The sequence below is a fragment of the Falco peregrinus genome, chromosome 5 (assembly GCF_023634155.1).
Source record: "Falco peregrinus isolate bFalPer1 chromosome 5, bFalPer1.pri, whole genome shotgun sequence".
Lineage (NCBI taxonomy): Eukaryota > Metazoa > Chordata > Aves > Falconiformes > Falconidae > Falco > Falco peregrinus.
The window spans coordinates 82498743-82520556 of record NC_073725.1 but is presented as its reverse complement, the minus strand read 5'-3'; the positions used below and the strand labels follow the sequence as shown (position 1 = coordinate 82520556).

Sequence of the window (21814 nt, the reverse complement as noted above, 5' to 3'; positions counted from 1 at the left end):
AGCGCATGGGCGCAACGGAAGCTCCTGAGCCCAGTTCCGGCCGCCGCCTCCCGCGCATCTTCCCCGGCGGAGGCGGGCGCTGAGGCCTGTGGCACCGCCCCATCCCCTCACCGCGCCCCGGAGCCGCGGGCCTCGCAGCCCCCGGCCACCCCTTGCCCTGCCGGGCCGCTCTCGCCCCAGACGGGAAGGGCGGCTGCCAGCTCCTGCGGTGCCTGAGGCGAGGCTGGCCCCGTCCCTCCCCTCAGCCCCGGGGTCTCCGCTGAGGCAGCGGCCGCTGGGCGCGACGCCGGTAGCAGGGCGAGGTGTTACCCCGGCCCCTCCCGCCGCTGCAGCCGCGGCCCGGCGGCGCCCCAGGGAAGCGGCGGCACAAGCCGCGGAACCGGGAGCAAAGCCGGCAGAGGGGGCCTGATCCGCACCAAAAGGAAAAAAAAAAAAAAAGGCAACTAGGATTAAGAATGGGCTTCGGAGAACTACTTACACAAAACCTGCATTGCGCCTGCGAGCCCCCCGCGGCCACTCGGCGGGACGGGGTCCGGCAGAGCCGCGGGCGCGGAGCGGGCGGTGACCGCAGCCGCTCGGGCGTCCTCACGGCACCTGAGCCTGAAAAATACCGTTCTCCTTGCCGTGCCAGCCACCACACCGCAATACAAACTCTTTCCTAAACGCTTGCCCGTTCCGCAGACGGGCAGCATTCGTGCTTGCTGCTTTTTTGGTTTGCCTTCCCCGCCCCCCCCCCGGCGGTTCCGCAGCAGCCCATCACGTTGGCGACAGCCCCGCGGGAACTTCCCCCGGGAGAGGCTGGTTGGGCGCCGCCGCGGGGGAGCGTCCCGGGGGCGCGGACGGCGGTGCCGCAGTACCGCGGGCGGCCTCGGGGGCAGCGCCCGGCCCCAGCGCGGCGAGACCCGGACCCGGACCCGGCCCGGCGGTGCCTGCCCGTGGCCGCCGCCGCCGCCCCCAGCATGCTGGGGCTGACCTGCGTGCTGCTACTGCTCGGCCGCGCCGCCCCGGCGGCAGGTGAGGGGCCGCCGGTCTGCGCTGTCATCGCCGCCGGCGAGCGGCTCCCGGGCAGCGGGCGGGCGAGCGGGCGGGCGGGGGGGGGCGGGAGACCTCGGGCGTGAGGGGCTTGACTTGTGGGGTGGCGGCGGGTCCGTGCCCGGGCTTGCTGGCCACGACAGGGGATGGAGGCAGCTCCGAGCACCCCCCGGCCACCCCAGACTTTCTCCTCAGGCGCTGGCAGCGGCGCTGGGGCACCCCGGGGAGCCCTGGCGCTGCCTCACGCTCCCCGACCCACAGGCTGCGCTCCGCCCGCCCAGCGCCGGGGGGCACGGCTGCCCCCTGCCACGGTACCCGCGCCGCGCTGCGTTCTGCAGATGGAGGTGGTGAAGGTAGAAAAAATCCCAGAACTGGTCTGAAATGGCTTGTTCTGCCAGTGGCTCACTGGGCGACCTTGGGTTAGCCGCTTAATCTCCAACCGCTGCAGCTGCTGGGCTTCCGCCCTGGTGTGTAAAGCACCATGATAACCTCCAAGGAGAAGTGCTAGATAAGCGTGAGGTAGCTGGCTGGTTTTTTTCCCCAGGTTCCGCTGGAACAATGCGGAGAGTTGCCTGAATCTTCTAGAGACTTGAAACCTGTGTCAGATTTCAACAAATCGCCAGCATTTCTCTATTAACTCAAAAATCTGAACTCTTGTGCTGTGGAATGGGACCGGTGCAGTTCTTGCTCAGGCAGTAATGTTACAGTTTTTTCTCACAGTCCTTTTGTGTTCAGGTTTGCTCAGCACCTGCGATCTGTGAAATAAAATGCAGGCACTAAGTAGATGCTTTGGGTTCTGATTCCACGCCATCCCAAACTGATGGGTGCAGGGAAGGCAGCACAGGGGTGAGCTGACCCCAGTGCTCCCTCGATGTTACGGGTCACGGATGAGTGAGAAACGCAACTTCTGAATCCACAGTATTGAGGTCCCCTTTAGCAGTCTGGTGGCTGCTGAAAGAGAGGAGAGGGAAAGTCACCAGCATGAGAACCCCTGCTGCTCTGCCCCATTGCTCGCCCATGAGAGGACAGCCAGGCAGGGTGCTGATGCAGGGAGGGAACATCCTCCACGTTGGAGGCAAACAACCAGATACTGTTCCCAGCTCTGCCCCAATTCACAGCTTCCAGTGATTGTTGCCTTTCCTTTTGTTTCGGGGTTGTTTGTTTTCATTTGTTTTTAACACATGCAGGTCACTTAATCTTTTTGCACTGTTATTTTTTTGGAAAAATCAATTGCATCCTTGCCATAAAACCCAACCTCACTCCCACTCTGCCCATTGCAGTAGTTGTAAGAGCTGAAGCAGCTTGTGTAAACATGGCAGAGAAGTTTAGTGAGCAATCCAGAGTAGCAGGGATGATTCAGTTATGACAGGTCCTGCAATTCTCATGTCTTGTTGTTTCACAGAAGATTTTGGGTTGGAAGGGACCTTTAAAGGCCATCTAGTTCAACACCCCTGAAATGAGCAGGGGCATCTCCAACTGTCCAACCTGATCTTGAATGTTTCTAGGGACAGGGTATCTATCACCTCTCTGGGCAACCTGTTCCACTATTTTACCACCCCATCACAAAAAATCACCTCCCTCAACCTGCTGGCCACACTTCTGATGCAGCCCAGGATATGGTTGGCTTTCTGGGCTGCGAGCGCGCACATTGTTGGCTCACGTCCAGCTTTTCATCCACCAGTATCCCCAAGTCCTTCTCTGTAGGGCTGCTCTCAGTCCCTTCATCCCCCCACCTGTATTGATACTGGGGGTTGCCCCAACCCAGGTGGAGGAGCTTGCACTTGACATTGTTGAAGCTCATGAGGTTCACATGGGCCCACTTCTTGAGCTTGTCCAGGGCCCTCTGGCATGGTACAAGTTTCATTTACACTGGGATTTTTGGTCTCTTCCTGGAAAAGCAATCAATGGTGGGCCATAGAGCAGAAGCTGGTACTGAGATTTTTTTGTTCAGCTAGGAGGAAAATGGGAAAGATGTGTTGGCCAACAGAGCTGACAAAGGAATCTATTAGATGAAATCTTGCCTGACTTTGGAAGTTCATTTTTTTAGGGGGCAGGCTGGAGCTGAGCTTGACTTTCTTCTAGTAGCTGGAAGTTTAGTGACCATGTTAGCTCCTTAGTGGCACTGACCCTACCACCAGTACCCAGCTCTGCCTATAAAACCTTATCTAAGTTTTTGTGATGTTCTAGGCTGAAGCTCCCTTATACTACTAAAATTTCTAGGACCCAATCTAACATGCTGGTTTATGCTACTTGTTTGAACACATATATACAGTTTCTGTTCCAGGTTTTTATATGTTAAAAAAAAAAAAAAAGACTGCTATTGTGAATCACATAGCTACAGCTGACTACTTACACTGTGTAAATAAAAAAACTAAAAAATGCAGTACAATAAGGTTTGTTGGGTTTTTTTCCTTCTGATTTCCACAGAGGAATATGGTCTGGAAATAACCAACAATGGTCCTGTCACAACGGGAGCTCAAGCTACTGTTCACGCCAGTCTAAGTATGAAGAATGACAGTGCTGCATCAAACTTGTATCACTTTAACTGGATTTATGCTCCTCTGATCCTGATAGAGAAATCCGAGCAGCAGTTTAACTCCGTAATTAATGTGACTGGTGAATTTCCTGGGACTTTTCCTGTATCTGTCTGGGTGACTCATAGAAACTGTTGGCTATGTCGGCCGATTGCTAGAAATGTCACTGTGCTTCAATTTACAGGTAAAATGGCTTTACAACTTCTATGTCTTCCGGAATTCGGTGTACATCGGGATGCTTGCCGCCTTTGCTAGCATCAGAAAAATGAAAGCCCGGCATAAATACGGCTTCTGCCAACAGAGTTAGATTTGTGTAGCTCTTTCATTGAATATAGGTTTGGATGGCATTGTACTAACTGAGCCATACTGTAGTTTACCTACATCCAGGAAGCAAGAGTGATCCTGCCCATGTTTTCCTGTCTGTCACTTAGAGAGACTGAACTAGCAACTAGGCGCTTCAAGAGCTGCAGTTCACAGATCAACATTGTTCAGTGATATCCAGACTCCTAAAACAATGCTCCCTGTACTGCTTTGCAGCATTTCTAGTCCTAAAGTTAGGATGACCAGCAGCAGTGACAATCTACTGATTTTCCCTGTCGCATGACATAGCAAAAACTCAGGCCATCAGCACAACAGAGCCATTACATTTTCTTTGGAAGTTCTGACTGACTGTACTGAAATTGGATGTGAAGTCGTGGCTGCATTACCAAATATCGCTAAGTGCAATTTTGGCTTATTTTGGGAATATTCATAAACATAAATATGAGTATCTTTTTTTATAAATAGACTAATGGTACCATATGGTTAACCTAATCTCTGATACAGGGATTGACATGAAGTAACACCTGAGAGCTTCACACAGCCCCATCTTTCAGAGACTAGTAACCATGTCCCTTCAGCCCCATGTCCTAGTGTTTGACTTACACACTCCAATACAGACCCAGCTCCTAGCCAAAGAAGAAGATGTGCATGAGGACAGAAGAGCTAACCATAGGATATAGCTGACATTTTGGGGAATAACTGTTGAGATTTTTCTTTGAGAAACACCAAGCTTATTGCATAAGTCTTTATAAAAGTATACATGAGATCTTTTCTCTGTTAAGAGCTGCTGTCTTGCTGAATATCTACTTACTCCTTTCTGGCTTTGCACTGTCATGTTCTCATGCCGCAAGCAAAAGGGATAGAAACTTTCTTTAGCTGTGTAAGTTAAGATTCCATTGTACCCTTCTGCCGTCCCCAAGCAAGAGCACCCACCAGGGCTTCACAGAGGCCCCAACGTAATTGCCAATAATTCATATAAATAACAACTATGGTTAGTTCTGCATTACCAGCCCCGTTGTGAAGTGGTAATTGTGATTCTTAATTGTGCATCAGGAAAATAACAGTTAACCAGATTTAAGGAATTGTTTACAAGGTAAGAGTCTGTGACTGGTAATTAATAGCCCATTAATGTTATAATGAGCTAATAAGTGTATCATCATAATACGTCTTTATTCGTAGGTTAGAGAAGTTTTTTTAGATGCGCCTTTACTAGTCCTTATAAACAAACTTGAGCATAAGTTCTCTTACAGACATCAAAACCAAAATTTCACCCTTTCTGTATTCACAAGATACATACAGCACATCTCTTATTCATAATAGTCAAATTTTCATTTCTGTGGAAGTAGCTAAAACTAAAAAACAAAAAACAACACCATAAATACCCACAAACCATCCAATCAAAAACCAGCACCCCAAATACAAAGGGTGTGTATACCAGTTTGATTCTGAATCCCTTGATCTAGATACTTTATGTTAATCCCAATTCTTTTAAAATCAGTAGTAAAAATTGGTATTGACCTCAATCGGTCCAGGATTACTTCTCTTAGTTCTATTAGAAGCTTTATCATGACCCATTGTATAACCCTAAATAAGTATTTAATCTCTCTGCCTCACTAACACATGTAACAACACTGAGTAATATTACAAATACACTTAACCATTTGGACTAGGATACAGAAAGACTTATGCAGTACACTTTAAATAATGTTTTGATACTCACACAGAGCATGCTATGAAAGTGATGCATGCTGTCATTCTTTTTCCACCTTGTTATTCCGCAGAATTTATCACAGGGAATCTCACCATTGCCCAGATAGAAGACAGCAGATTTATCACGCGTAGTTCCAGTTCCTCCATGGGCGCCATATCCCGGATTTCTTTCTGTCTTCATGACCCAAGTCATTACTTCAAGTCAGCATCGTTTGTCTACACCTGGGATTTTGGAGATGGGTAGGTGTGGTTACTTTGTTTCCTTTAATGAGTATTCAAGATGGCTCTGATTCAGTTGCTCATCTACAGAGAAATCCTGATTAAATCATAGGACAAAGCATACGTCTTTGTCAATTGATACATTCTTAATATGTCAGCCAGGTGAATTATGAAAACTTCGGCATGGAAGTCACTGTGTACTCATGAAATGGTGACATTTTAAAGACCTAAATTTCTTGTTCAAATGTATGCTTTGGTGCATTGCTATACATGCAATGAGCTGAACCGAACTGAACAAACTGGAAAAAGTAACTTATTGTAAATTGTTATTTTAAAACATCATTATGCCTGCAGATCTCCATTAGCAGATTGTTGTTGTTGAATATGTGCATAATTTGTGCACTTAAGGAACACGGAAGAGTATGCTGTCTTGCGGTTAGGCAGTAAGTAGCTGTTACTATGACCAGCTACCCATAATATACCACAGCTTGGGTGAGGAGCTTTGGGAAGTGGATAGGTGTCTCAAATAATATGGAGGTACACATTAACACACACCTAATGCTTACCTAATAACAAAATGGAGGGGAAAAGACCACAACATAGCTCAGAACCATCGGAAACAAAACCATGGGTAAAGCTACTTGGAGTAGGGATGAAAAGGGACATTTAGGTATTTTCCTTTTCTGGGGACAAATATATGTCCAATACAAATAAGTGTATGCAAAGAGAGATGTAAGCTTTAGTCTTTGAATGCTACATTTTTTCTTTCTTTCTTTCTTTTTTCCTCCACCCCTCCCACCTCAGTGCTTCAGTTAGCTTATAGTCCACCTGCTATAAAGGTAGTTTTCATAATTTACTGACTATTCCATTTTGTTAATTGTTTTAGCATTGTCTTTATTTTCTTTGATTAAAAATGCACAAATATACTCTGGACCTTATACTGATCATAGTTCTATTGGTAATGCCACAGACATTAATCCTTATTGATATGGACATAAAGTAGAATTAAAGTCACAGCCAACTGTAGCATTGTCTATAAAGAAAATATATAAGAGCTTGTTCCCTTTTTAAATCAGAAATATGCAAGCACTTGATAAAAGGCAATTTTGATTCTAAATCTTTCTGTGTTGCACGTAGAGTTTATCAGATTACCAAGAAACCCTTTGTCTACTATAACTGCTCTACCATGGGGAATCGCACAGTGCATCTGAAAGTCATAGCTGAATGGGAGCAAATTGGAAGCATCATGCATGAAAAAGAAATGGTGCAGAAAACTGGTGATTTTACCACTGCTCTGGAGCTGCTAGGTAATTATGAAACATTATGCATACTCAAAACAGAACTTGCTATATATGTACAGATAGAATCTAGCTTTAACTTGATAATACAACTTAAGCATTGTTTCACATGCAAGAACTGGTCAACGTTGTTCAATGAAGTGTTTACATTGCAAAATGGACTTTGTGCTTTTCTAGTACAGAAAAAATGGGGGAATGGGGGGAAATATATAAAACCTTCTGGGTTTTTTTCATCTACCAAAAGTTTTACTGTCTTTTGTAAAAGTCTCACATACACTTAAAACTTACAACAAAATGTTTACTGTAACTTATAGAGTATTTATTTGTTTAGTTTATGCCAGCTATCCCTAAAAAATGAATTAGTTAAAAGAAGCACTAGGAAAGTCTTATTGATTTGATCAGCTTCAGGAGTAAATCAATACATAAGTAAAAATGCAAAGTATTAATAATGTGGTTGATTATACATTAAAAAGAAATCACAAAAAAAGTCAGAAGTCTTATAACTCTACCGGTAGGTTTCCTTTTTGGGTGTGAGGCAAGTATTATTATTTGTGGGACTGATGGAGCTGAAATCTGCAGTCTATGAAAACAAACCTTCACTGGTTTTCCAGTGAACTGTAAGTTTACATGTGGAGTGTGACATGCTTTCTTTTCTTCCTCTCAGATGCTGTTAAAAGTATTAATGTAGTGGGCTCCAGAGAGACTCATGTAATGGAAAACTTGAGTTTATCTCTTCATATCAATGGCACGTAAGTAGGAAACGCAACTTCTTTCCCCAAAAAGCATTGTCTATTTCAGGGGTTTTACCCACTTTTTCCTCAAAATAGTCGGTTACACCCCACATAAGTGTTTCTTAAAACAAAAAAGAAATTTCCTTTGAGCAAAATACTATTGAATATTGCATTTTCCTGGCTTGAAATACCATGAACTCTAAAAGCCTGAAAGAGCCTGCATCTTTTCAGAAAAGTAGAATCCTCCCAAGTAAAGCAAATGTTATTTTTTTATCTTTGTAAAGATAATGTTAAAAGAAAACTAGCCAGAGAAAGATAGTGGGGAAAATTAAATTTTAAAACTTCCTTTTGAATTTTCTTCTTGAACAGTTTCCCCACCATTAAATTAAATTGCATTCAGAGTCCTGTTGCATAGCAGCAATCCTTGACTGGCACATGGGAGTAATGGGTTTGGGGAATAATTTTCACAAAACTAAGATTGCCACAAGATGACTAAGTCAGAGAGGCTCCATGGAGTGAGATTTATAGGAACATGGGAGAGCCATGAGCACCTCAGTCCTAGCACGAACTCTCACAGGCTGCAGTATTTAGAACACATCAGAGCTTTTTTTGTATGGCAGAAGCATTTTAAATACTATTCAAATACTCAAGAAACCTTTCACCATAAAAACTTCATGACCACAGAAGTAATTTATTCTGAAGAGGAGTGACACTTTCAAGTTCTGCTACTGGAAGCTGTTTAGGCTAATGCTGATTTAAAAGGGGGAGGGAAGGAAGAAAAAAAAGAAGGAAAAAAAAAAGCAGGACTATTATTATGGATGTAGGATGGAGCGAGCAGCACCCAACACAGAATCATTTGCCAAAGGTAAAAATAGTCCCAATAGACAAAGCAGCACAGTTGCATTCAGAAAGCAAATGGCACACTGGCAGGAGTGGAAACTGGAAATGGCATACCAGTATTACAGGCAAACATGAGATCCCTAAAAGCGGGCTTGGTTTTAGGCTGGACAGTGTTTGCCAGACTGTCCTGGTTTCAGCTGGGGTAGAGTTAATTTCCTTCCTAGTAGCTGCTGTAGTGCTGTGGTTTGGATCTAGGGTGAGAATAATGTTGATAACACACTGATGTTTTAGTTGTTGCTAGGCAGCATTTACACTAACTCAAGGACTTTTCAGTTTCTCACCCCACCCCACCAATTAGTAGACTGAGGGTGCACAAGAAGCTGGGAGGATGCACAGCTAGGACAGGGGACCCCAGCTGACCAAAGGAATATTCCATACCATACGGCATTATGCTCAGCATATAAACCAGGGTGAAAGCTGGCTGGGGGACACTGCTTGGCAACTGGCTGGCCATCGGTTGGCAGGTGGTGAACAATTACATTGTGCATCACTTCTTTTCCATACTCTAATATTTTTGTCATTATTATTATTATTATTATTATTCTTTTCCCTTCCTTTTCTATCCTATTAAACTGTCTTTATCTCAACCCACAATTTTTTTTTTCCTCCAATTCTTTCCCCCATCCCACTTGGGGGGTGGGAGGGGATCAAGTGGCTGTGTGGTGTTCAGCAAGCTACTAGGTTAAACCACAACACAGACCTAACCTCCTAGCCACAGCACTGGGACTGATGCAATAAGAGTTTATGACAGAGAAGCAATGACAAAGGCTTGAGAAATGGGTTATCAAAGAAAATCAGGTAAGCACATAAACATGCTGCTTTCTTTAGCAGAGAATGTCCTACAGAGATAAGAAACAAAATACTAATAAGATGGAGTAAAGAAAAGCTCTATCTCTTGTCAGAATCAAAGTCCATAGTACATAAGGTGGGTCCAAGCAGAATCAGTTAGGACAAGGGTCTGAAAATGTAAATAAAAGGCATCAACTAGACATGGTGAGAAGACACATGGCCATAAAGCAGATTGCACCTAGATTGCTTGATAGCAAATAAACCCATTTTTGTTATTGTAAGGGAGATCTTGTGATTTCTTTACCTTTTCCAGCTATTAATCTGTTGTACAGAGCTCATCCTACAATCTTACCAGTTTTGACTGGGGGGGTGGGACACACACATTAATCACAAAATTCTTGGGTGTGCTTCAGTAACACAGAAAGTGAGTTCTGTGTGAGAAGAACAAATTAAAACCAACCTATACTGCCTTGGAAGCACAGGGGGAAAAAAGACTCCTTTTATCTTCGTTGGAGGACTACAGGTTTTTCTACATACAATGGCCCACCTATGACCCGCACAGGTATTCAGCTCTCAGCTGAAAGGTTTGCTTTTATAGAAGCATCACAAAGAACTTTCTCAATTGACAGATGCTATAAACCAAACAATTGTGCAGTTAATTACTTCTCTATTCGTATTGAGATTAACTTAATTATTTTCAAAATCATTATTCTGTTTTAACCAAGTGATTCATCAGCTCTTTGACGAGATTTTTGCAAAATTTTCACCAAATTATTCCCTTCCCTTCCTCTTTTTTCGCTCTTGTCATTTCAGCCCACCACTGGCATTATGCTGGCTTATAAAGTCCGAGTGCATTCCACTCGAAGGTGAGAAATGCCATCTGGTGGAGATTGATGGCTCCTGCTACAACCTCAGCCATACCTTCAGTGATGCTGGACAGTATTGCCTCAGCGTCAGAGTGGAGAACGGCGTGACGATGCTGCAGACATACCATGAAATAAAAGTGTGGCCAACAGGTGAGGAGCAGCTAGTCTGAGCAGCGTGGAGATCCCCACCTGTCAGGGAACCGACAGTCTCAAACATGTCAGGGACAATTATGGATTAACCAGCCTGCAGATGAGGTTTCTGGAAACTGGTATAGATCCCTAAAAGCATAGGAAGGAGGAAGAGAAAGGAGAGCCTGTACTGTGCCTCCTGTAATTGCTCTGAGCTTCTTGCATCCTGCTGAACCCTTTGTCTCATGAGTGTCTTGAAGTTAATGAGTTTCCAGGGAAGGCTAAGTTACTTAAATTAGATATTTTCCAGTGTAGATAGTCTGGCTATTGTAGTTAGAGAGGATAACTAGGAAAACATATATGTCTGTAACTCTCCCTTACTTAAGCAGTTTCCATTCTTCTTTTTGTTTAGTTTAGTTATGGGGGTTTTTATGGCTAGATTTTTCTTGGCCTCCATTTCATCAGATTACTGTCCTCCCAGCCAGCAGTCCCTGCTGGCTCCCTCATGCACACTCACACGTGCCCCTCTTGGGTCCCTGAATCATCTGAGAATGTGGTTAGGTGGCCAAGTGAGGAGGACCTGACCAGAGAGCAGCCAGGCTGTGATGCAGAATGGTTATACCACATCACCGTGGGCCAGCACTGGTATACGGACAGGCCAGCTCACTCCACAGGGTGCTGGTGTGCATTCAGGACTAAGTGTGCAAATCCTCTTTGCTGGAGGCTGCTAGCTGCTGTGACAATGAGGTATCCTCCTGTCATCCTGGGGTACCACAGGGGTACAAACACCCTGGGGAATTAGGGCTAACATATGTAATTGGGTGGGCTTTGTAGGCTGTTCAAGGGAAAAGAGGGGTGAAAAGGGAAGGAGCCTTACAACCTCACAACCCCGCATTCCCACTTCTGAGATTTCAGAAAGACATGAAGTGATCTGGGCTGAAAAATTTATTCCCTGTTACACACATGTCCTTTGTTCTAAAAATATGTAAACTCCTAAAACGTAATTTCCTTCTTACTGTTACCTCTTCTCAGTGTATTGCATCACTCCAGGCATATGCCCTTGTGCTCTTTCCTAGGGATCCACCCGGCTTGCTTTGTCCTGCTCTGCATTGCTCTGGCTACAGTGATGCTAGGGCTGGTGCTGTACACAACCTTTCGAAGTAACACACAACAAAAAGATCTCGTGGAGGTATTCAGTTACTCTTACTTTGAGCTGGGATAGTAATTAAATACCTTTCATCCATGTCTGTTCTTTAATCACCAGACAAATGGAGTGGGAGGGAGCATTTCCCTAGTATGTCTGATCCATTCCATGGAAACATCTGAACAGTGTAGGCAAGCACTTTAAGCAACAGGCATGCTTCTGGCTTGTTGCAGAGAACTGTAACTATAATTCAAGCTGCCAGGGCTATCACGGGCAGTTTGTTAATATTCCCAAGCAGATGCTTGCGCTGAAGTATCCCTTCCAGAGAGTTATATGAAATTATCCCTCAGAGTGGTTATATGGAAGAAAGCAGGGGGATAGTGAGAGAGGGTACAGGATAGTAACGAAGGGTGGGTTATTACCTAAAGTGGCACTACATTGTCACGTGACCCTAGTATGTGACTTTTATCTCCCCAGCTACCTTCCATCTCTGGTGTAGCTTTCACTTGCTACATTATCCTATTTGTAACGAGCATGAGCTCCTCAATCAAAAGGATTTTTTTTTGGCCCTTTGCATGAGCTTCTCAATCAAAAGGATTTTTTTTTTGGCCCTTTGGAAAGCTCCTAATACACTTTTCATCGTGCCACAATGCAAATGATATAACTCATGAGAGACTGCCTATGAGCCGGGTGTGCAGCAGGTATAAATCACAAGTCTATTTGAAGCTGGTGACTGACTGAAACTGGTTGAGGACCAAGTGCCATTTCTCTGGCCCAAAGTATTCTTGCCGGACTCGCCTGAGCTCGTAGGACCCAAATTAAGAAAGATCTCTCTGATGTTCTTTTTCCAGGTAGCTGACTTCGACTTTTCTCCGCTGTCTGACAAAAACCTCGCCTCTTATTCGGAGTCAGGCTGTGGCCGAATGTGTTGCAGATCATGTTTTCTTTGGTCATCGCAAGAAGCTGCCAGGGAGAGTCATGAACTTCTACATTCTTTTTACAAGCCAGTCAAAACTTACACAGTGTGAAGAACACAATTGCACTTTCCTTACACTAACTGTCAAGTTTAACTTTCTCACTTATGATGAGCTAAAAGCCCAGTGCTGCATGAATGGTTTGGTTTTGCCAATGCAATGAGGTTAACCACTTTAAGTCCAGCACTTGAGTAAAAGTAGCTTTCTATTTTTAAATTATACGGGTGTATACATTTACAGTTGTAAATGCAGCATTTTATTCTTATGAAAGATTGTTTTATGTGCAGGTTTGCTAAACTCACTACCTCTTGTAATTTCTCTGTTCCTTCTGCTGTTTCAAAGAAAAAAATGCTTAAGACAAACACACTTCTCTTTCCTCTGTTACAATACTATTACCAGAAATGGAAGTCACCCAAAATGCTGCTGAATGTCTATTTGTTGTAAAAAGGAACTGACTTATCCAGGCTGAGAACAGCCTAGGTGGTTCTAATGAACCAGACTACCTAATTACAATGGGTTTTTTCCTCCTGTCTCAGAAGACCCCCCTTTTTAAGTTAATGGGCTTCTGTGGGACTGTAGTGGCTGGTGACCTGCTCATGGAGAGCTAGCTGCTGGCAGTATTTTGGTGGGATCGCTGCACATGCTGTAGAAGACTTCACATCTCCAACACTTTGTGAAGCAGTACTCTGCTCTAATCTGTAGAAGCAGCTTGCTTTTTTTTTCCGCCAGGCTGTCCATTCTTTTCTTTCTCATATTACTACCCAGCTAGTCACCAAAGCTCCTCTTGTAAAAAATGCAACAACCAGTAGCTCAAAGCTGCTCAGCAAAACATATTAAATTCAAATTCACGGTCAATGTTCAAGGCTGTGTAAATTCCATGCCTGTTGCAGGCTGTCTTCTACTATCAGCTTCCTGCTCAGCCAGGCTTTGCCTTCTGCTACAAGATGTTTCAGAGTACCCTGGAAGCTTCTAAACAAAAGCACCTTTGTGGCAATTTCTTATTTTTTTAAACGTGACACACCTTCCCCACCTCTGATTTAAAGCCTATGGGTGTCGTGGGCTTGACGTTTTTCAAGTATGTCAAAATTTCTCAAATGTGTTGATTGGAAGATGGTTGTCTGAAAGTGAGGGGATTTACCATGAGGGTTTTGGGGTGCTCATTTCACACATTCAACCTCTGTGTTTCCTCAGAGAAGCCCAGAGCATCAGTTCCTCTGAATGAAATTACATGACTTCAGAAGGGCTTTGTTAATTAATTTGATACATTCAAATTGAATAGGATCATCTAAGATAACAAATGATCCAGTAAACCCAAGTTTTGTTCGAAAAGTACTTTCCAAGGCAGAACTTCTTTTGGCTTTTTTTCTAAAGAGAAATTGTATTTATAAGCAAGCTTGTTGATTCTGAGTGGTGTCCTTTGTATTCCTTCTCAGTGCTCTAGTGTCAAACTCTCACCTTCAGTCATATTTGGTCACTGTTAAAAATGTGCCTGTCCTTAGCAGAGAAGTTATTGTTCTAGAGAATTTCACTTTTACTGCTTATTCCTGAGATCCCAGTCATCTAAGCCACTGCCAAAGGTATGTGCCTTGTTCTGGGATGTCGGTGTATTCTGTAAATGGCTCCACAGTCCTTGGGCGCTAGAAATAACAGATTTCTGACGTGAAAAATGCAACTCAGAGCATTGGTGGCTCTAGACAGACTGCACAGTTTCTCTCTGTAGCCAGTAGTTCAGTTTGGGCTGCTTCTTTTATTACATTTGTGACAGGCATGTGGCCCTTGCTGCTATAAGACACCTAAAGACAACCCCTTGGCACACTACTGAATGTGTAAAACCCCTTTCTTCTCCATATTGTACTCCCAGAAAAGACAGTAACTCTGAGAGCAAACTCAGTTAGAGTTACATGAAACGGGTCATTTGGGTTGGAGGAAGATCATGTCAAAGGAGTAAGACCTATGGGCTGCCTCGTTTTCTATCAATACCCAGCTGATGCATGGGGTATTAGGCCACAAAGGTTGCTGCTTTAGTTTTGTGCCTCCATGCTCTTCCCAATACATCCCAGCTGAGATACAACTCATCACGCCAAACCTGGCTAAAGTGGATAGCAACCCCCAGTCAAAAAAAAAAAGAGACATGGAGTTAGTGATATGAAAGACAGGCCTAAGAAAATCCCCAATTTCCTACTCGGGAAAACAGAGCAAATGTCCTTCAGAATATTCACTCTTATTCTCTTCCTAAAATGAACAAAGGATGGCAAAGGAGTCAAAGGATTCAGAAGGGTAGAAAAGATAAAGTGATACAAAGTGGAAAGTCAATACTATCAAATAGTGGAAGATATTAATTCAAGAGCAGACAGAAAATAATAGAGGTTAGAAAGAAAGACATCTCTTGCAAAAAAAAAAAAAAAAGCTGTAGAGAAAGTACACTTAAAAGGACATGTCAAGAAGCAAACTAACCAAGAAAATTTAAACAACCTTAACAAATTGAGGTGTAAGTATGAGAACTATTCACATGAACATGTTCCTGAATCTAATATGAAACTGCTTCCTGCACAAAAGACTGATCTGTGGATTCAATAAACGCCTCTGAAATTGAAGACAAAAGGTAATTGAGCAGTTCAGGATATAGCAAGGAGATTAGTGGGATGTAACAAGGATCAGCGGGAGGATTCATTTTGTTAACCTTAGAAATCAATGACCTGGAAAAAGGAATGTTCAGCAAAACGATGAAAGTCACTGATTCAAAACAAGAGTCCAGTGAGTGCAAAGCTAAAGAGTGATTAAATTCAGGTAAGCAAGAGTGTGAGCAGATAGAATTATTTACACGAAATGTGTTTGAGGACAAAAGTGTTCAGTAAAGACACAGTATAAAGGCACACGGTAAACCGAAAGAACTTCTCTTATTCTGTAATTTGTCATATAAACAATGGTACCAGTTTGTGCAGTAGATGTGGGGACAAATTAGCCCTTTATCTTAACAGCAGAGCGTAAGGCTCTGTGGCTGAGCGGGTCGGGGCTGAATTCTGCCTTTCATCTCTGGGAAGTAGATTACATAGCCCGAGCTGGGACAACAGTTTGAATTTGCAAGACCTCTGTTGCGTTTGCTGGATGCTGGAGGAATTGAAGTTGTTTCAGCAAGAGGAAGGTGAAGAACTTCATATATTTAAACACTCAGCATTATTATTAGATAATCAGCCAAAACGTCACCTTGATTTTGCAGAGCCAGGGCCAGTTTCCGTGGAAACTGAAGTGCCATCCTGTAGCTGTCAGAAAATTGTTTCAATCCTGCAGATCTCAGCTTTGACAGCACACCGAGCACTACAAGTGTGGATTTTTAAATTGCAGCCACCAACGTGGGGAATGCAGAAGTTCCAGAAACTTTTCTCAGAGCTGGGTATGCTCATCGCCAGCGTGTGTAATTCCTACAACGGTGTGCATATAGTCGCAGCATGTAGTGGGTTTTGTCCAAAATGCCATAGTTGCACAACTGACACAACTACCAGAGCCAATGACACGAGAGCACTAGTGAAAGGCTACCCTAGCCAAATAAATTTCTAACGCATTTACTCACAGCTGTCCCAGGAGGCAGGGAAGAGCTATTATCACTATTCACAGGAGGCAAAAGGGAGCCACATAGAGATACAGAGCTTGCTTGTGCAGAGGCGGGTGTAGATGCCTGCATAAAGTTCGAGAATAAAAAGATTATGGAAGGATGCAGACCATCTCCCTAATCTTGGTCCTTTTTACAGTCTGTGGAGCAAGGTAAGCACTACATTCAGGTTGCTTTGTACAAACACCGACTTAGATATCCTGTACGGTAGCTCTCACAGGGTGCCTGGGCATAGCACGCGTAGTGTGGCAGTGCGGTTTGTGGACTGCACAGCAGGTGTCTCCCACGGCACAAGAATATTTCTACAATCTTCATACTCCCACGATGGCAGACTTGAGCCACTGGTAAGGCTTTCAGTGAATATTTTTATGCACGCCTCACTGTGGCACGTAAGCTAAATGCACAACCAAGTTCGATAAAAGATGCACATTATTCACAACACGAGTGCTATGGTTTTGGATGCCGTCCCGAGCAGCTGTGACCAATGGCTCGGTGTTGGTCGCTGCGCGCAGGAACGCTTGCCCCATGGCTTTTGCTGGAAGGGGATAGATGGACAGACTGAACAAGCTGTGCAGGCAGTAACGGTCCTGGGAGATAACTTTCTGGACTTTATTCAATGCCCTTGACATGACAACAGCCTGTTCCACACTCCCTTAGGTCAGTGGGACACGTGCTGCGTGATTAGAAACTGGTGGGACCAGGCCCATCCCAGTGAGTGAAAGCACTATCATTTTCCATAAAGGAGAGTAACTGTGAAGTTTGAATCTACAATGACCCATCTTAAATTAAGGAAAATTAAGAAGAAAGCAGCCCGCAGTGTAAACCACAGCTGAGCGCAAATGTTTCCTGAAACCACCTAGAGGTCCCCATTGCTTCAGTGGAAGGTCCCAGAAACAGGGAAGCAGAAGCAGCAACAAACAGGCACATCCTGGCTTAGTGGCTCTATAAATTCAGTCCTTCGTGGTAATATAGATTAGGACTCTGTCATTTAAAGCATCTTTTTTCAATTATAATTTAGATACAAAGAAGAGACCACAGCAATAAAATCCCTTATCTCATCAACAGCATGTACTATTAAGCAAAACAAAACCAACAAAAAAATGCCATAGGTTCTTAAGGTCCTTTCAGTTTCCAGTTCTTAATCTATTCTTTCATTATACGCAAAGTACTTATAATATTTTAAATTAAATCCAAAAGGAAAAAATAATCCAAAAAATTCAAATGTGCTTGCTAATTAAATAGCAATACCCTTACTTTCATTCAGGCAATCTTGATAAATTACAGTCTTCCCGTACTAATTAACTTCCAGTTTAATGGATTTCTCTCACCACCCCAAGCTATGTAACAAAACACGACATGCTCAATTTAACAAAAACAAGTCAATATTGAACCTGGCCGGTTTGATTCTGCTTCAGCAAAGCACTCAAACACACACTGAAGTGCAAGCACAGGAACAGACTCAGAGGAGCAGCTCCTTGGGGTGTTAGATAGGGTCTGAAGGGAAGGCGAGCAGCCTCACTCCAGCAGGACAGCCCAGTTCTCAGGACCACATCAGGTGGCCTGCAGCGAGCACCCATCTGGGGAGCTGGTGGCTAATGCAAAAACTGTTTCTTAGTCCACTACTGGATTTTTTCCATGTGCAATTGATTTACTTGCAATTCACACTTGCAATGAATCCAGAGCATTTTTGTGGGTGATGGGGGACGAACAGGACTGATCTGTGACGGGCAGTGTGGCACTTTCTCTGCCACCCCAGGCGAGCACCCCATGCAGGAGCGCTGCAGCCAGAAAGGCAGATAGATACACATGTGGGAACTGAACCCCAACACACAGAGCAGTTCCTGGGAGGCTCTTGTTTGGGTGTTAAAGTGTTGTATTGTATGTAATTAGACCATTAAAGTAAAGTACTTCTGTTACTAAATTATCTATATATTGTGGAGTTGGTCAAGGTTATAACAAAGTAGATTTGAGCTAAAACATTGTGAGAAAATAGGAGACCAGCCAACCAAGACAGTATCAGAAAATGAATGGCAGCCCCTGATCCTGGGGGAGAAAGATGGGCCTCCCTGAGACACCAGGGAAAGACTTGGATTTTTGTTACAGCTTGAGTTTTGTATCCGAAATTATTCCCAGTGTCTCTACTTGTGGTATTTTGAGTTCTTCTTTCTGATTTTTTTTTCTCCCTCTAACAACAGTAGGTTAGGAATGCTCTACCTTGTCAAACAACTGGAAGATTTCACTCGTGGATCAAATTATTCATGCTCGGTAAGATGAGTGTTTCATGTCACAGGTCCGCCTCTGCAGAAAGAGTGAGGTACCCGGTTCCTACAGACGTCTCACCGCAGACAGCAGTTGCATTCAAGGTATCCTTAAGAGCAATCCAGGCCATGCAGCTTGCATGGGGAGGGGGGAAATTTCCAGGGGCAAGTGGATTTGCAAATAGCCATTATTTTGTTTGGGTTTTATTCTCTTTTCTCTGTTTTGTCCTTTCCTTCCCTATGGCTTGGTAATAAGTAGTGAGGAAAACCTGCTTGCAGTAGGGAACGCACTGCATAACTAAAGGGAAAGCATTCTATTTAGTTCTGTAGGAACTGCATCCTTTTTCATAATACAGTATGTGAAAAATCAAGTAAGCAATGCATACATTTTTTATGAACAGGAGGACCCTCAACTATTACTAATGAAGTACAGGAAGAAAATACAGGACTCTCAGTAGGGAAATACCATCCATTAAACGCCTCCCTGGGGACCAAATGACACTTACAATGGAAAGACACTAACTGCCTCTTACATTTCAGTTGGTACCAGCAGGACACCTATTTGTAAAGATTTGTGCTGCCTGTACTCTGTTAGTGTAAGATGCCACATAAATATTTCCTGACCTTTGCGGCAGATATTACCCTTTTTTTTTCCCCCACAGACCAGCAGCCTGATTTTACCTTTTAAAACCATTGATCCTGCTGAAGAATGAGCACAAGAGCAACCCTGCGAGAGTGCTTAGGCCCGCTGAAGTCAATGGACCTGCTGAACACGTGTTCTGAATGTTTTCTGATCAGGGTTTTATACATGTCACCCGTTACAAGACTTCCACGGTTCTTTTTGTAAAAGTGTACTTGCCTTTAACTAAATACCTATCACCAAAGATCAAAAGGCTTTTGAAATGTGTCCCCTAAGAAAAGCAAAAAAAAAAAAAAAAAAAAGAAGTTAGAAATTCATTCATTTCAAAACCGATTAATCAAAGGCAGCTCTTTGATCAGTGAAGAAAGTCCTCAGTTCCAAAACAATGAGCACTTTAACAGGGAACAATTACATTTCTCTGGATATATCATCCTGGAGGCATATATGGGGCTGTCATGGGTGTCACGTCAGGGCTGACCAGGACCCCAGGGCATGCCTACTTCTCATTACTGCACCACTTGAAAACTCCACAGCTCTAGCCCATGGACTGACTGCTCCCCTCATTTGTCTTTCTGGAGTATGTGGTAATGTTTGCACTAGAGTTCCCTGTGCTTTACATGTGTGTGCGTCTGCATGTGTGCATGTGTACACACATATACACATATTTGTGCAATATCCACTGCCACTCAAATTGGAAATGCACAGTGATTCCTTCCTGCAGTGGATTTTACATGACTCCTATAAAAAAACGCAACTGTAGTCGCAAATAGCAGAGATTAAACAGCAATGTCAAGGTCTGAGAGGAGAGATTACAGATCCCATATCCACAGATGTTTGCAGCCACTGACAGTCTTGTGATTTAAAGAGCTGTTCTCCCACGTCAGGCAAACGTCTGCCACAAATAATCATCAACAGATCCTGCCCTTTCCCAGAGAGCTTAATGTGGATCAAACAGAGCCTGTTCAAAACTCACCATGCCTGTTGCAGTGGTGGCCACAGCTCGGTGACAGGTGAAGGCGAACTGAAACTGTCCTCCAGTGTCAAGGACTCATCAGAGTGTAAGATGCAATGAGGACACTTGATAGCAGTGCTAAACTAGCAGGAATTCACCCCTTACGCACTGCTCATTTTGAGTTGCTGCAAGATGATGAACTGCCAGTGACTTTGGGAGGGTCACAGTGGCAATAGGAAAGGAACAGATATATGGTTGTTATAATTAAGAACCTGGTTTTCATACCACAGACGGAACACAGATGTGCAAATTATGTAAAAGCAAAATAATTCCTGGGGACCAACTGTCACAGAAGAAGAAACAACTCCAAAGCAAGTTTTTAAATTAAAAAAAGAAAAAACCATCAGCAATATCACGACATTACAAAGGGACTTGCTGCCCAGAGAGAGACCAAAGAAGGCATAGCATCCTTGGGGAAATATCAAAGTGAAGCAAAAAGCATAAAAAGTATGAGGCAATTCTATGGTTTGGGAATTTTCTGGGTAACATCTGTGCTTCTGCAAAACATACTCCCGAGAGCCAAGGGGGAAGGGCAATGGTAATCAGGGGCTGTGTACAGCATTAAAGGGGGGGTTCAGAAAAGGTGGGTATCACCCCTCACTGGCAGTGGCACACAGCAATCTAATCACCCTCTTAAAGTGGGAAAGCTAATGCACAGCAGGGGGTGGGTGAATTCACAGCTCGTTCATTCCTCTGCACTAATTTTCCAGGTAGATGCTCTTCCATACCAGGTGCCACGTGGCCGCAGAGGGCTGCCCTCCTCCCGCTCCAGCTGGGCCATGGCAGCACTCGCTAGCACTTGTCCCTGTCCCTGCACTGGATCTGCCAGAGTGAGCAAACCGTGGGAGCATTCCCTAATTCACAGCAGCCAAATCCCTGGAGCCAGCTCACACCAGTAGCATGGCCAGTTTGCACCAGACCTACTGGTGCTGCCTGATCCAAAGGCGTACGTGCTCGTGCAAACTCCTTCTGCCAGCAAATAGGAGGGGGCAGCAACTCCTGGCAGAGAAGCACTGAGGAGCATCTGGATCACTAGCATCTTCTGTTGACTCTGCTGGACCTGCAAAAGGGCATCTGTCCAGGGCCTCCCTGCACTTGCTGAGTAAAGTAAGCTGCTTCACACAAAGGAATTCAGGGCATTAGCGGGATATGCTGCCAAGCTCACGCCCTAGTTTACTTTGCTACTAATTGTTTACATGAGCTTTGAGCCAACCTTTTGTGTTTTCTTCCCTCTCTTCCTAGAAGAGCAACTTTACTATCAGTAATTCAGGCAATATAGCATCTCCTGGGTACAATGAGCATCCAGAAGCCCCCCTGCAAACCCCCGATGTGTGGCTGCTGTTCCGCTGTTCCTTACAGTAACATGTCGCAGCGTTTGCGCCAGCAGAGAAACTTGAAAGAAAACAGAGCCCGAGCAGCCCTGTCAGACTCAGGTCAGCAAAGGTACAGCAGATTTGCCATTTTACAGAGCCGCATCTCTCTTCTGCTGCATCCCGGACTCTTTGGGAGACTTGAAATACCAGACCCCATTCTCATACATGCTGGTCTGCCTCTGCTGTGGTCAGCCCCTAGCTGAGTGGGACCTGCCAACTAATACGGTTCGGTATCATAAGACATAATGAAACACTTCCATCAGAAAATCAGGCTTGA

At 44.3% G+C, this 21814-nt stretch overlaps 1 protein-coding gene across 1 annotated transcript; it reads left to right on the top strand.

Annotated features, from left to right (window-relative positions):
• The first annotated feature begins 410 nt into the window (after positions 1-410).
• Positions 411-13064, top strand: TMEM130 (transmembrane protein 130). Its single transcript, XM_055804327.1, has 8 exons — positions 411-1014; positions 3460-3750; positions 5669-5837; positions 6954-7123; positions 7779-7863; positions 10348-10550; positions 11606-11718; positions 12525-13064. The coding sequence occupies exons 1-8, from the start codon at positions 960-962 to the stop codon at positions 12699-12701; spliced, it is 1263 nt and encodes a 420-aa protein (XP_055660302.1). The 5' UTR covers positions 411-959; the 3' UTR covers positions 12702-13064.
• Positions 13065-21814: the final 8750 nt, after the last annotated feature.

Coding starts and splice junctions, on each gene's coding strand:
- TMEM130 (XM_055804327.1), top strand. CDS start 960: ATGCTGGGGCTGACCTGCGTGCTGCTACTGCTCGGCCGCGCCGCCCCG. Junction 5,838..6,953: donor ACCTGGGATTTTGGAGATGG/GTAGGTGTGGTT, acceptor TGTTGCACGTAG/AGTTTATCAGATTACCAAGA. Junction 7,864..10,347: donor TCTCTTCATATCAATGGCAC/GTAAGTAGGAAA, acceptor TTGTCATTTCAG/CCCACCACTGGCATTATGCT.